General features: G+C 39.2%; 1 protein-coding gene and 1 long non-coding RNA gene across 6 annotated transcripts in view; one reads left to right on the top strand and one right to left on the bottom strand.

Moving 5' to 3' along the window:
- The window catches only part of BEGAIN (brain enriched guanylate kinase associated), a 157572-nt gene that overhangs the window by 73982 nt on the left and 67628 nt on the right, over nt 1-15962 (top strand). For 2 of the 4 annotated variants that reach the window (XM_015630005.3, XM_015630008.3), the window contains exon 4: nt 10275-10364. The exons of the other annotated variants lie outside the window; for them this stretch is intronic. In XM_015630005.3, coding sequence (XP_015485491.1) covers nt 10275-10364 — 90 coding nt within the window. The remainder of the gene's footprint in view (nt 1-10274; nt 10365-15962) is intronic. 4 annotated transcript variants of the gene reach the window in all.
- On the bottom strand, nt 1092-12037 carry LOC107205548. 2 transcript variants are annotated; one of them, XR_001522027.1, is made up of 4 exons: nt 11837-12037; nt 6913-7064; nt 2336-2435; nt 1779-1884 (listed from the first exon to the last, which is right to left on the bottom strand). It is a non-coding gene; the product is annotated as an uncharacterized LOC107205548 (long non-coding RNA). The 2 variants fall into 2 exon arrangements; XR_001522025.2 differs by having other exon boundaries at nt 1092-2435.

Raw genomic sequence — 15962 nt, 5'->3', positions numbered from 1 at the left:
CTGCATGTTGTTGTCCCACGGTCCTGAGATTTCCTCTCCCCCAGTAAACTCATACTTTAAATGGAGAAGAAGGAAAAGGGTAGGGGAGCAAGCCAAGCAACAGAAAACTAAGCTGGTTGTCTCTGTATTGGGAGCTTTATTGTTAATTTGACATACCCAAGGCTCCAATATAACAGTGCCTGGCATAGAGAAGTGCCTGCAAAATGAATGTAGTGTACCCTCAGACAACAGAAAATCTGTCCTGTATAATGGAAGGCACATAAAACTAGAAAGAATCAATTCAAATAGCCCCACAGAGTGCAAGATGGACTGAGACAACCTGCATGGATATACAAGGGATAAACTTCATGCCAGCTAGCCCAGGCAATTTCACTGAATTATTTTACCAGAAGTACAGTCACTGCTGAATAAATTCTCAATAAAAACAAAATTTAGCAAAAATAACCTAAATCTGTGGTGGCAAACAGAAGCAGAGTCCTTGACTAGGTTTCTGAGGAGTCAGAAAAACAATTTCTGAAGTCTAATCTCTCTTATTTTAATTAATTCCTTCTTCTAACCTACCAAACTGTAACATAAAAATAGCTCAGATTATACTCTAGGGCAGTTGTTTATATGCATATTTACCAATTCTCCTGTGAGCAGATTTCTGAAGCAGATCACTCACTGCTTAATATTCTCAGCAAAAGGAACACAGAAATCTATGCACAGTGAAAGCACCCATGCTCTTCAGGGGTAAAAGATAAGAGTTGTAATAGTCAAATCAGAAGCAAAATCTGAAGAGATGTAAAATACTCATCATGTCTATTGATTTTAAGCTGCCTGAAAGCATCTCCTGGGAATGTTTCTCTAGATATTATCTCTGTAATCATAGTATTCTCAATTGGAAATTCAACTGCTCTGTAGCAGAGCATTCGTATTGTAAACACATAAAACCGTTGAACTGATAAATGCAGTGCTAGCAGAGATCAAATGACAAATTCATTAGCTGCATCAGGTTTTGAAAGATAGGACTGGTTTTTTCAATGACATTTTTCCATTTCTGACTCCAGTCATTGGCAGTACTAATATGGTGCCTGGTTCTGTTCTCCCACAAATACCAATTACTGAAGGGAGTGACACCTTGAAGGGCTGAGATCTGTTGTTAGAATATACCTATTTACAATCTCAGTGTGAAAAATCAATTTAGGAAAAAAGATATTTAGGAACATGGACATTTGGGGACTGCTTTTACAGGCAACCCTATACTTCATCTTCTAAGTGGTTCTCTATCTCCTACTCTTATTGAAAACTGTTTCAGAATCACATTCTGTAATTAGAAATCTTCAAAATTCCAGTAGTAAATGTAATCATGATCGGTTTCTTCTTAAGCCATAGCTTTTCTTTAGAGGAAATAATTTTTGCCCCTCCCTGTTACATTTACAGTATCAGCCATATCCCCACTCAGTTTTTCTTTTTATAGACTGATCTAGACAAACTTTGAGCTTGTTTTCTAAGATGCCTCGGGTCTCAGAAAAACCCTTTTCTGTGTGTCTCTCCCAGACTGAATATCTCCCTTGAAAAAGGGAAAGTGAAATTCTGCATAATGTTCCCAAAAACATCACTGCCCTTTCCCCAGCATGCCAACATCCCTTCTCTTGCTGAAACTCACACCATAGTTTACTGGTGCTGCTTAGAAAACAGATCTTTAGCCTAAAAGCCATTTTAGCACTGCATTCAGTGACTAGATGAAAGTTATTGTAATTTAGAATACCTCTTTATGGTACAGTATGTTTCTGTCTTAAGTGTTAGCCTTATTCTACTTACCATGTAAAATGTGTGTGATTTTTAAGGGATTCCTGTAATCATTAGATTCTCTGGAGGCACCAGGCATGGATTGCTGGAACTCTGAAAGCACAGACCAGTCTTTGCACAAAAGACCTTCTATTCTCAGTAAAGATAATCTTACTCTATATTCAGTATGATTTTATTCACACGTTCACATCCCCCTACTTAAAATCATCACAGCAGATTTTGGGAAAGGTATGAAATATAAATACAAGCACAGTTGATGTATGCAGTAAATATATCCATATATTTAGAAAAGACCTCTTACATAGTTCATTCCTAGAAAACAAAATGAGTCAGTGATTATCTAAAGCTCTCAAACTTAGAGGCTCCAAGGAAGACTGTTGAAAAATGGGGGAAAAGGAAAATTACACTGGTGGTAGAGGATTTAGAAGGTAGCTTTTAATATATTACTAATTTGTGCAGCTGATACCTTAAGCATCTTAATATTCCAGACTAAGAAACCAAAATATCTTTCCATTTCAACTCCTTAAGAGTGGTAAAAACTCACACATAGGGACAGAAATCTCCTCAACCTGATAATGTTCTCCACGTTGAAACACAGTTTTAAGTGCACTCAGGGAGGGCAGGTGGAATGTTGCAAAGATTGCCTGAAGTAAAAAAAAAAAAAAAAAAAGGTGAAAAAAACCCAATGGATCTTCTGCTGGGACACTGGAACAAAGCATTTCTGATAGAGGAAAGGTAGGGGGAAATGATTCGTGATGGCCTAATTACATTAGAAGCAGCTCTTATTCAGCTAGTTGAAGAAAAGAACCCAGTGTAAATGGAGGAGAGAACAGCCCTTAGGTCAATCTGATATTTGTTTTCCTGCATGCAGAAAACCATTCCTCATGAAAACTGTTTCCTGCCATTATGCAAAAACTCATCATAAAAATAAATGCCTCAGAGAAGGTGTTGTGTGTTATCACTTTCAGCATTGGAGAGCCACTGCTAATACTGACCTTTTAGAAGCCATATAAAACACACTAGCAGGTATTGTTCCAATGGGAAATGTCCACAAACAGGTATATTTTGGCAAAATACAATGCATTTATGGCTACTGCTTCCCACTGGAAATAATAAAATACATTTAAGCAGTATACACGCTATCAGCTGTCATTGAATTATATTGCAAGGATGATCTCTAACCCTTAAAACAGTGACTGGGGTTTTTTTTAAGCAATGGTTTATAAGTTGTAGGACAGTGAAGCTGATGTTTTTCACAATATGCAGATGACCAGCTTCTCAAGGAGACTTGAAATATTATTAACAATTTATGATTATTTCCATGCAGATGCTGAATGACTAATTCCTATCATATTTTTCTGCAGTTGCAGGAGGGAGTGTTTCTGCACCTGTTTCTCTTTTTCTCCTGCAAACCTAATAATCAGTAACATCAGTACTCAGCCAACTATTAAATTTCAGATCTATTAGTATATTTTTATGCATTTAAAGACTGCCAAAATGTGAAGTCATATAGCCACAATAAAATACCACAATGATACTAAGAAAAGTGATCACCAAGCATGCAAAGCTTCAAAATCTTGTTTTGTTGCAATAATCCACTAGATTAAAGCCAATATTGGATATTCATGTACAAACTAGAGTACCTCATTAATGCAATAAAGCAAAAGTTTAGAAAAATGTGAGCTGTTTCCACAGATACTTTTAAAAGCTTCAACCTGCTTTATTTAGAAATTTATGGAAAACTGATTAGCTTATATTATCATACAGAGAGTAAGTCATCTTAGCATTTTGAGAACAGAAAGTTCATTTATTCATTAGTCATAAATCCCTATATTTTGTTCACACACCTCTATTGAACTGACTGCCTTGGGTCTGAATGAAATATAATTTGTGTTTTGGCAACACAGTTTTTTGAAGGCATCAACAAACAAAATTAAACATTGCAAATAGTTCCAATTCTACCACAACTGCTCTGTCAACCCGCCTAATAGAGTAATAATTATTCATTCACGTATTTATAGCCTAAGCATGGCAGTTCAAAGCCTTTATGCACTATTTTCCTCATATATTTCCTGAAAAGAGTGGATTTGAAGTATGTGCATACAAATACATACACATATGTGCATGCATATTCACACACAGTTACTTCACAAAAGGCCGCCCACGTGGTTTGACAAATATAGGTGGATAAATAGGTAGGTAAGGGAGTTGTGATGGCCCAGAAGCATTACTGATCGCTGAGGCCACCCAAAATTTTCCACTGACAGATTTCTTAATGCTTTGCAAAATTCTGAGAGTATCAATGGGAATGTTGTATGTCACATTTCTGTGTTAAAATGCCTCAGCTATTTCAGAAAATATAACTAAGAAAAAAAAGGTGTGTTTACTCATAGCAAAAAAAAAAAAGTAGCCAATTACTTCGCTCATTAAGAAGACCTCAACCAGCCTGCTTTGCAGCTGGTACCTAAATTATTCTAAGGAGCATTCCAGAGTGTCAGGAATTTGTGTTATGGTTAGCATAGGCTTGCCAATGTGGTGAAAAGGAATCTCAGTCCATCCCAGTCCCACCAGTTTGATGTCAGTGCCATTAAGGGAGCCTGAAGAGGGATGACAGTCAGTAGGAGGTGACCTGAAAACCAGCACAAAAGAATTCCAGAGCCAGCAGTTAGGCTGTAACGGGGGGCCAGCTTAAACACCTCGGTGAGGAATAAAGAGGACACTGTTTCACATTTTACCATGGATGGTGAGATTCAGCACACCCTCGGTGAGTTTGCTGACAGCATCGGGCTGTGCAGTGGAGCTGGCACACTTGAGGGAAGGGATGAATTCCAGAGGGGCCTGGACAGGCCTCAGGGGTGGGAGTGGGCCCAAACCTCATGGAGCACAGCAAGGTCCAGCATTTGAGTGAGGACAATCCCAAGCACAAGTAAAGGCTGGGCAGAGAATGCATGGAGAACAGCCTTGAGGAGAAGGACCTGGAGGACTTCCAGTTCCTAAAGGTGACTTACAGGAGAGCTGGAGAGGAACATTTGAGAAGGGCATGTAGTGATAGGACAAGGAAGAATGGTTTTAAATCAGAAGAGCAAAAATTTAGATTAAATACTGGGAATTAATTCTTTGCTGCGAGGGTGGTGAGGCTCAGGTTGTCCAAAGAAGTTATGGATGCCTCATCCCTGGAATTGCTCAGTGACAGGTAGGATGGGCCTTTGAGCAACCTTGTCTAGTGGAAGGTGTCCAGACCATGGCAGGGGAGTTGAAACTAGATTATCTTTAAGATCCCTCCCAACCAAAACGGTTCTGTAGTTCTGTGGTTTTTATAAACTTTCAAAGTTGTGCACTTCAAAAGCATTAGTTTCTAAACTAGATCTCACATAGGTTCAATCTCAGTTCAAGTTCTCTTGATCCTAGAGTTTCAAGACTAACACTCCCTCCCTAACTCTTTATGGCAGGTGAAGGGTTTTTAGTGTCTGGCTTCCCAAGAGGGCACTTGGAAGTGGTCTCTTACCAGGAGCAGCAGGTAATGGACCAAGAGGAGCCAGTGGCCAAATAAACATTTAATTTGGGGATTGAACTGATGGGGAAAGTTGGAGATAAAGAGAAGCCATGGCAGGAGCTTTTTAGAAGAGTGAAGCAAAAAAAACAGATGAGAAATAGGATGAGTGAAAAAAAATGGGGGGTTTTGCCTGGTCATAAAATTACTGAGAGGTATGGAAGCCAACGGGCCTTTTTCAGAGAAACACCCTCTGCTCCATGGACATTCCCAGGCTCCTTACATTCTCACACACTCTGTTGGCATCTGTCTCTGCACTGCAGAGCTATTGGTCCAGTCCCAGCAAAATACCCCAGCTAGTGGGATGCATGCTTCCATAGGACCCTGTTTTTCAACTAGGGAGTTATATTTAAAATACTCATTAAGATACATTGCTGCAGCGGTTTTACACTATTTAATGCTGTGGTCATGGATAGTTCTGGTAACTCCAGGAATAGAACTACCACCCCCTCACAGAAAATGGATTGTTTGATATTTTTATTAGCTTCACCCTTTGTTCTGTGGAGATGACAGCCAGATACCTACACTGGCATGACTGGTAGGAAAGTAGGTAGAAGGAAAGCACAGCTGACAGCATCTTGCAAGTCTCTGGTGCTAAATCAGCATCAATGCCACGTGCCTTCTCCATGAGGACGGGATGTAGATGTAGAGTCGTGACAGTATGTTCTAAGGTGTCCCTGTGGTTCTCCCAGCTTGCTCTGTCAATGTTTCATCTCAGGTTATTAGTATTTATAAAAGCATGCCCTTAAAATAGCTTCATGGTGTTAATAGAAGCAAAAATAGAGGTACTTGTCCTTAAGTTGTTCATAGCGAGGTAAAATAGGGCTAAATTGGGCAAGTACAGAAATCATAATAGCACAACCCAGTTTAAGGGTGACTTTCAAATCCCCTTCATGTCTTAAAAATCACTGACTTTAAGCTAAAATTTAGACCAAAATGTATTTAGGATACATTCCTTCCTGCTTTACAGAAAATCCTTCTGCCTTTAACAGGTGTAAGATTTGGGGTGAGTTTTGCTTAAAGACTGCTTAAATCTACTCACTAAGTCTTCCTCTCAGAAGTGGAGCAACCACAAAATTCTCCAACTTCTGAAAACTTATTTCAGAAAAATCTTTCAGATTTGCATTTGAAATTTGCAAAAAAGACATGTGGGTTGACCCTGGCTGGACACCAGGTGCCCACCAAAGCTACCTTGTCACTTCCCTTCTCAACTAGACAGGGAGAGGAAAGAAAATACTATGGAAGGCTCACGTGCTGAGAGATCACACACCAATCCCCATCACGAGCCAAACCAGCCCCACTTGGGGAAATCAGTTTATCACCAATGAAATCAAAGTAGAATAACAAGAAAATAAAATCTAAGTCTTAGAACACCTTCCCACCACCCCTCCCTCCTTCACTCTCATCTATCTCATCCCCTCAGATGTCACAGGAGGACAGGAATGGGGGCTGTGGTCAGGTCATCACTCATTGTCTCTGCCACTCCTTCCTCCTCAGTGGGAGGACTCTTCATGCTCCCTATTCCAGTGTGGAGTCCCTCCCTTGGGGGACAGTAGGGGCACAACTCTCACCATGATCTGCACCTGGGCTGCCCATGCTCCAGCTCCTGGGGCCCCTCCTTCTGGACTCTTCTTGGCATCTGTGGAATGGCTTCTCTCACAGATTCTCACTCCCCTCTTCAGCTGTAGTTTCAGAGAGAGCTGAAAAAAATTTTATTCACCACCTACAGAATATGGAGAGGAGAGCATAAGGGGCATTGCATTTATTTTCCTTATGAAATTATTTCTTAAATAGACATAGCAGTCTGTATGTGTCTATTCCAGGCACAGTGGATCAATGACCTTCTGGCACTAAAACTGATGAACAGCTAGCTGTTCTTCTCTAGACAGTGTTGGTCATGTTTCACTGAGAAATCCATGTCTTTTTTTATTTCAAATTCTCTATATGTCTGTAAGTATCCTCTGTGATTATTGCCAGAAGAGCCACAGACAACATTTGAAGTAACATACTGCATGCTCTAGGACAAGGCAAGGAAATACAGGCAATTACAACAGTGTGTCCAAATTCCAACCTCACTTGATGCTGGAGTTAGCCTCAATCACATCAGTGAACTAAAAGCAGAGCTCTGCAGAAAGAAGAGAATAATTAGTTACTTTATCATGCTGTGGCATAATAAAAAAGTAGTTTTACAATTTGATAATCTGAAAAATTTTATCATCAGGTTGTTTGAGACTAATCTTTTTCCTGTAGTAAGCTACTAATTGTCTGGAGTGACTACACAATATTTTTTTTAAGTAGGCTGGTTTGTTTTTTGCAATACTTAAAAATTTCTTACAAATGTTCTCTCAGAAAGGAAACAACACACTAACAGAACCAGGACCTTTTCCCATTTTGTCTCCTTTAAAATTTGCAGTTGCTTTAGACAAAAATGTTTGTTTTGCTCATTTCTTATTTGCCAATGCTAAAACAAGATCCCATGTAAACTGCAGAGGCTGACAAATTAATTTTTGTGGTTTAGTATCAGGCAAATAAATCTTACCATTACTAATTATTTTTCGACCTTGCATATGAGAATAGGATTAGACTGACTATAACTGACAGTGATTATGTGAGACAGGATGTTATTAAATCCCTTTGGGGAGCTTTTGAAAGATCCACCACATTTAGAGCATAGAGCTTTTCTGTCTTAGCTCATTTATGGAGCAATTACATGTGACTTAATACAAAAATGATGTCAGGGAAAACACTGAACAAACAGCTAAAGTGGAATTTACACCACTCCCATCTCTGTCAAAACATCTCACAGCCTCACAGCCTTAAAATATTTTGTCAAGGTTACCTATAGCAAAGCCATTTGCTCTATATCAGTAAAAGGCATGAGATAGATTAAAGACTACCTGGAGGAGAACTTGTAATGGTACGAAGGCAACAGAGATTTCTCATTGCTCAAATGGCTTCTTTGCACCAGGAGCCCAAACTTAATTAATTTTGCAGGCTTGAAAAGCCTAATGTTTTCATTTAAGTTATCTCAGAATTTTCAAGTTTTGTTATTTCATTAGAACACTTCCATAGAGGGTTTCTTAGTGAAGTGCAGAGAAATAGGCAAAATGTACTGACTTGAAAAACCTCTGCTCATTCTGGAAAAACCTGTGCCTAAATTTCCTGTTTTGTTGGGTTTTTTTCCAAAATTAAGACTGTTCAGGTGATTTTTAGAAGTAGTTTACAGTTTTGTTCCTAAAAGTATGCAAGTACAAAATGGAATGCCAGGTGAAGACCATTTCCATAACTATGTTTCTACAACTGACTACTTTCCTAATATCCATATTTGAGAATGAAAATGCACAGTGGAACACTACAGAACTGTGTGTATTAAACATGTACTCACCTATTGATTATGACATTTGCAGTTTGAGAATGTCAAAAACGCTGTTTAAAATGCATAATCCAAAGTCATGCTGACAGGTCACTGAAGAACCAACAGTACTGAGATGTTTTACTGCAAAGATTGATTCTCAGTTTGATTTCAAAGTTTATATTGCTGTAAATTCATGTGATTACAACACTTAATACTTGGGAACTCACATTTTTTTATGTCTCACATTTTTCTGTGTGTCTTCACATACTAAATCCGAGTCCAGTATGGAAGAAGTTAAAAGATATTTACATGCTTTTTCCTTAGGTACAACTGGGTGGTATAAATAAAGTAAAATGCTGGAATTCACTTACAGCATTTCCTCAGGGTGGTCTCAAAGACCATCACCTGGCTGCCAGTAGTCCTTGTGAAGCCAAAGCCAGGGCAGACAGAGCAGTGGCAAGAGCCCCAGCAGGGTTATCCTTTCCCATAAACACTGAGATTCCCTGCTGCTTTCTGTAGCACTCCTGAAATTTGTCACATATGTAAAGATGTGTTCATGGCCCAGAAGGTCCCTACTTTGCAGTAACCACCTGTAATTGATGGTGAATACTGGAGGTTAGGATTTTCTGCATGTTTAGTGATAATTGACCACTACCAGAAAAGTTTATGCAAAGGTTCTGGTTCATAAATATAGGTACGCTTGCCTGAGGAAAAAAAAACAGGGTTTTTTTTGAGTTTGTCCTTACAGGAATGTTATGTTTTATTTCTGATATTGCAAAGGAATAAAGGAATACTGTATGAGGTGTTATGCATGGTCAAATATTGTAGTCCTTACTCAGAATTTACTCAGGAAAAACCACCTTTGACTTCAGTGAGGATTTGCTTGACTATGGACTGCACAGACTGCTTTGAATCTTACCTGTTGCTAATGCTGGGCAACAGTTCTCACTGCCAATTTGTCTGCCTCGTCCTTCTCCTGGGCTCAGGATCTGCTTTTGCTGTGTGCAATTCATAGCTTCTATTGCTAGTTCAGATTGCTTCTCTTTGTGCTTTTCTTTCCCAGCAAACATTTTGCAGCTATTGTTCTGCTGCTGGTAGATGAGCACAGAACCTGGTATACAGGACTTGAACCTCAGCCCAGATTCAATTAACACTGTTAAACATGTTCTCACTATGGTGCTCAGAAGGAATTTTGATGACCCTCTTTCAATGAAGCATAAATTTGTTTAAGCTGATGTTTTTGGAATGCAAAAATATAAGGGCTTGCTTCACAAATCTTAAGACTAAATGCTTCTGCAGTAAAATAGGTGGAGTAGCACCCATTTAGAACCATCACAAGATCAATTGTAAATGCTTATTCTGCCCTACAAAAGTCAGACAAGAAAGTTAGTAAATGTGTGTGCTGTAGCATCACTCTGTTTTATAGTTTTAAAACTGCTTTAAAGTAAGATATCCTGAAAAATTATTAGTACCAAATTATGCCATAGCCTTCTAATACGAATCAAATCTAGCTAGGTTATCACTCGTATGTCTTATGAGCCATACCTAGCCATGGTTTATCCTCTATTCATGCTACAGGGTACGAAATTCCTGGGTGCCAACCTGCCTATGGCAACCTAGAATTCTCCAGGGCAGGCTCGCAAAATCTTCACCTACTCTCTGGGACAGGTAACTAATAAGTGATGTTTTGTGAAGTTATGCTTTCTTTCTAACTTTCTGATGTCCGTAAAAATGTTTCATTTCTTCATGTTAGTCTGTGGTCTCTCATTGTTCTGTTCCACTTTGTTTTCTGGACTAGGGGAGTAACAGCAGATCTGTTTGTTATAGCACTCTAGAAGCTTGCCTCAACCAAGCCTGTAATAATTGTTATTGACGTGCATAAAAACTGAAAGTTGTTTAAGAAGCTGCAAAATTCACAGCTGCCTACTACCAGTTAATCTCTTTTTCTGATGGAGTCGTTTGACAATACAGGTGCATTACATTTCACTGTTGGTTATCTGGGCAGTTCACCCACCTTTCTTAATTGCTAGTGTGTATGTATATATATATTCTCTTTCCTTTATCAGGTTTATACTAATCTTGAGTCTCCTGAACTAAGGATTTTTCAATGTTATAGGTGCAGAATACTGAAAGGATGGGGGAGTTATGACTGATTCTGGTTTACATTTCTATGCAGCATGTAGTATAAGTTTAAGTAATGACTCAGTTTTCTATATTTTGCTTAAATTCTCTTCTCCTTTTCTCCTGAATGCACTGTGTATTCTTTTTTGCTTGACTTTATTTCAAGTGGCAGTTATGTAGAAGAAATGTCATTCACTAATCCTATACCTTTCAATGACATATGAAATATTGTAATATATTTCAAAGAAAGTAATTAGGTTAAAAAATAAAGATAGACTAAGCTTCAGATTGGCTCCTGCAGTCTATTGATTTTCTCTGAATAAGATATTATGTGAGAAATTTCATCTTAAGAGTGCTGATAGTGTAAGAAAGACATAAGTGAGATTCTTTTTGATTTTTTTCACACGGCTTATACTCTGTGGAGTGAAGAAAACCCAGCAATCTTGGAAAAGTGGTTTGAATTCCTGCTTTTCAGTCCCCTGAGATTCTGCAGGTACACTCTACTCTTACCTGGGTTTAGAAGATCTTGATGCAAAAAGAGCTTTGTTCTGCTGCTTGTTCTTGCTCACATTAAGAGATGACCAGTGAAGTGAAGCCTAATCCAGTCATATAAAACTCTTTCACAAAATGTTTGACCATAATTCCAACTTTGTTGAATATTTGGAAGTCCTTTAAAATCGGAATAAATTCACACATCCACAGTGTAATCACTGAGTTTGACCTTACATTCTGTTTTAAAATGGATGTCCACATGGAATTTATGAGTCTTGGGATGATACTTAGTCATCTTTCTATAAGGCTCACTAAAAATATGGGGTTTTTTCTACCACCATTGTCTACTTGTATTTATTACTTATGAAATAAAAAAAGCTTACTTTCATAGAGGACAATACCACAGTTTATCTCCAAGTGCACTGCAACTTAAAATGCACAAATCCAAGATTTTAGCTCAGCCTATTCAACCATTTCATAAAAAATAAAAATAAACAGCCATTGAAATATAATTTTCATTTTCTTACCTGCTTTTTGAAAAGCTCACAAGGATCTAAATTTTAGAGAAATGTTTATATTTCCTGAAAACTGGCTTGTTTCCTGTTGAGTAACTCAGACCTTAATCTCACTGCTTCAACATATCTAGACTTTCAAACAATATCTGGAAACTTGCTTTCTAGTTATATGGAAAAATACTACCTTGCTGAAGGAACTAATAAAAAACCCAAATGTTTGTTTGGTAGAATGAAAAATAGTGAGTATGACAAGTGTCAGCATTTACAAAATGAGGATAGGTTATACTTTATCCAGCCTGATGCACTTTAACCTTTGACAGCTAATAAGGCAGTAACAGCATCAGCAAGAGAGTTCTAGTAAAACCTAAGTTTTCATTAACCCAGAATGCTAAAGCAGTTCAGTTTTAATGTGCCAAAAAAGAAAAAAAAAAAAGAAAATAGGAAAAAGGATGGCCTGTGTTTATGTAATCCACATCTCAAGGCACAAGAGACATTTTTGGGGAAGTCTGGAGTAATGAATCTGCTTCCTCACTCTGTACAGTTCCTTGGGGTGCTACATCCACAGGGGAGGTGGAATCAAAGGGCTCCTGGGTCCCCTCTGCAGGAGCACGTTGTGCATTGCTTTTCACATGAATAGTGTGAGCAGCTTTTCAGATGAACACCTGCTGCCTGACCTGGTCCCTCCAAATCTGCAGAGAGCTCCTTCATTGCTGGCTCGCTCCAAAAAACTACCCAAGGGCCTGTGTCAAGGTGCAGGACTGGTAACAAGGGTTTGGAGGAACACAGCCCTGTTCCCTCTCCTTTCCCATACAGCCACAAAAAATAAGGTGACAAAACAGAGTCTTACCCTGAAAAACCAATGCAGCCAGGGGAGCAGGATAAAATACTGAACTAATAAATTATGACATTCAGCTGGTAGGAAAGTTGTGTGAAATGACAGCACAACATGCTGAGCCATGGGGAACTTGCTAGAGGTGGACTCATTTATACTCTGGCAGAGTAGAAGACTTCTCAGTTAACAAGTCCCAGAATAGTGTGCTGCAGTGTATAAAACAAGGTAGGGCTTGAAATAATTAGCCACAGATGACAGATGGCAACTCCTTTCTGGTTTTTTTTCCCTTTTCTTTTGCTATAATATCAAGTTGATCAAAGAGCTGAGGATCATTTGTTATTGTAGAAAAACTAAAAATATCTTGAAATATTCAGGAAGAATAAGTTCATTCAGGTACGAGCCAGTAGCTCTCATTGTTCCTGTTCAACACCTTATACATGAGTCTGTGTGTAGTAATATTTTCCCTCAGAATCTGAATTGCATGTGCACAGCTGAGAATTTGGGTGTGTCCTGGCTTAGGAGTATTATTTAATCAATTTATTAAATCAAATTGTTAAGTTATTTAATGTAATTGTTTACTTGTGTTAACAAACCAGTGATCTACCCTACTACCAGAAAGCCTTCCAGAAAGTGCCCAGAGCTCACCTCTCTGGCAGGTCACTTGAGCAATATCACAATGTGTGAGGGGAACCAAGTGCTAAAGAACAGAGTCTGCAGCAGAAGTGACTGAACCCAGCACCTCTGGAGCTGTCTGAAGGGACAGTGCTGTGCCTCACTCTAGGCAAGAGCAGCATTTCCTCCTGGGCTCTTTAGGAGAAACATCTGGGCCAGCATGAGCACGTTTTTAAAGGCAAGCACCTTGAATCCATATTCAAGTTAAACATGCAACAGGAGCTTCTGTCTTGCATGACTTCTGTCACAAAAGAGGATCAGAAAACAACTGTAGCAGACATAGTTAAAAGGCAAATTCAGTCATTTGCTCAAATAATATAATATACACCACTATAAAGGAAAGAAGCACCTGCAGTTCCTCCCCTACCCCCAGTCCCAGCAGTAATTCTGTCTGACTGGTTCTTGAGCCAGAAGAGTATATTTGATGTTTTCAGCTGCTTAGCATAACCTTTCTGATGAAAGTGTTAAGCCAACCCACCTAAATGAGTCCCTTGAGGAAGACAAAAATGAATTTCAAATCAGAGGAATGAGAAAAGGATTGGGAAAGAAAGGACATGGTTATGATGAGAATGGAGATTATAACCTGTATCCATTAACCTTTGTCTGGATGTTTTATACCAAATAAAATAGGAACAAAATTCTATCCCTAACGCTAAAACACATTTCTCCAGTATTCCCCTGCCACACTTCCAACCTCAGTCCTTTAATAGAAAGAGTGAGATCAATATCAGATTGCATCTGGGCGGTGGGCTTCATTCTCACCCATTCTCATTGCATTCCTATTACACATAAAACTGCACAATTCAGGAGGAGCCACACTTCTGTTCCAGCACAGCTTGATCCAGATGAATCAGGGAAATAAACAGACAAAAACAAAAGTGAGAAAGCTTTAATAACACAATTAAAATATAACTTTATAAGCTTGTGAGCTGATGTGGCAGGCTGCTCTCAGTAATTTCCAGAGGGAGTGCTTATCCGTGACTACAAACCAAAGCAATCTAGAAGCTGGCCACTCGAAGCTGTAAGGAGAGCTACTGCAATTGAAGGCAGCCTGCTTAATCACCTGGAGAGCTCTCTTTAGCTTTCTAATCACAAATTGAAGTCTACCTCTAATTTTGCTTCCTCAATTTTTCAATACCTTACTATTATTTTCCCCTTTCTTATCACCCCTCAGTAGTCTGGATTCCCTAGTGAGATGCAATGCAGACGGGTAAGATTCTGACAGGCATTAAAAAGCAGACTACAACTGCTCAACAACTTCAAATAACTTTCTGACTGAGGAAACTTCCCCAGTGGCCTGTATTACATCATATTTGTTTCAGTCAGGCTTTGCTGCTGGTTTTCTTACCCTTTCGAATCCTGCAGCTTTACACTGTAACTCACCAGTTCTGCTAGCCAAATATTTTATGCAAACCTATCAGCCTCTGGGAAGCCTGGAAATAGCAGCTCTTACAGGGGGGAACCTTCTTCCAGAGTCATGTCAGCAGCAGAGCCTGGACAGAAAGCAGTGCAGATCCCTTCATCCCTAGGAAGGGTCAGCATCATGATGATTCTGCTCTCTTGGACAAATGGTGTCTGAAGGTTGCCACACCAGAAGTTTCCTCCCTTCTTTCCCAGTTTAACCAGCTGATTCATTTCAGATGTGTTCCAAGCATTAGGCAACATTTCAACAGTGCAGAAAATACGAAGCAGGGCATGAACATGAAGAGAGTCCTTCATTATGGTAAGAAAATAAACACATCTTTCCTACCTCTAGGGAATGAGCCAGAAAACAGTATTCATCTTGGAATCACATGCTGGTTTTCTTCTCTTGGAACCATATTTTCCAGCTCTCCATCCCTTCATTTTCTAGCAATACAGAGAAACAAATTGAACAGGCACAGTCCTTTTTCAAACTTCTGTAGGATCACTTACTGAGCCTAAAGGTTTACATTTAAGCCACTGCTACTATTGCTAGACCTGAAAACAATTAGTTCCCACTTTAAGGAGAGCCTGACAGAGGCACTAGGAGGCAGCTTGGAAGAAGGCAAAGGTCATTGTAACACCTTCTGTTGCTTCCACTCTTTCCCTCTGCTTTAGTCACCCTTGAATTTGGGTACAAGACTCCTGCTGTTTTGCTGTGCGCTGCATTCATTTCTCACACACTCAGGTATTTAACCTCAGAAGTGTCTTGTAAGCAAAAATGGCCACCTCATTAATAGGAGACAGAAACATATTTGGAAGATTCCAGTTCCAAATCAAGTTAGCAGAAGTATTAAATCAGTCCTCAGAGAGCTGGCTCAGCTCTTCAGTCTCTGCTCTTGCACCAAGCAGTGACCTTGCACATCGTGGTTTGCAAGTCCACATTCCTCCTTCTCCATGGGCTGCTCTGTACCCTTGCTTAGTGCTCTCCACATTAACACACTCCCTGCTCACAGGTCTGGATTCACACAGTTCATGTTCATTTGCCCTTTTCATTTTTCAGTACACTGGGGGAATCAAAATTGTCTGCTGAAGAAACTTCATTTAAAATAATCAAAACACTTTTAGTGTCTGTTTCTGAAAGCTGTAATTTTATTCGTGGTACTTCTATTCAATCCGTTCAGAGCCTTAGGTTATGGATAGCACCTTTAAATAAAGGAAAGCTTGTATGTC

The sequence above is a fragment of the Parus major genome, chromosome 5, assembly GCF_001522545.3.
Source record: "Parus major isolate Abel chromosome 5, Parus_major1.1, whole genome shotgun sequence".
Classification (NCBI taxonomy): Eukaryota; Metazoa; Chordata; class Aves; order Passeriformes; family Paridae; genus Parus; species Parus major.
The sequence above is the reverse complement of the archived record's forward strand: the minus strand, read 5'-3'. Positions and strand labels throughout refer to the sequence as shown.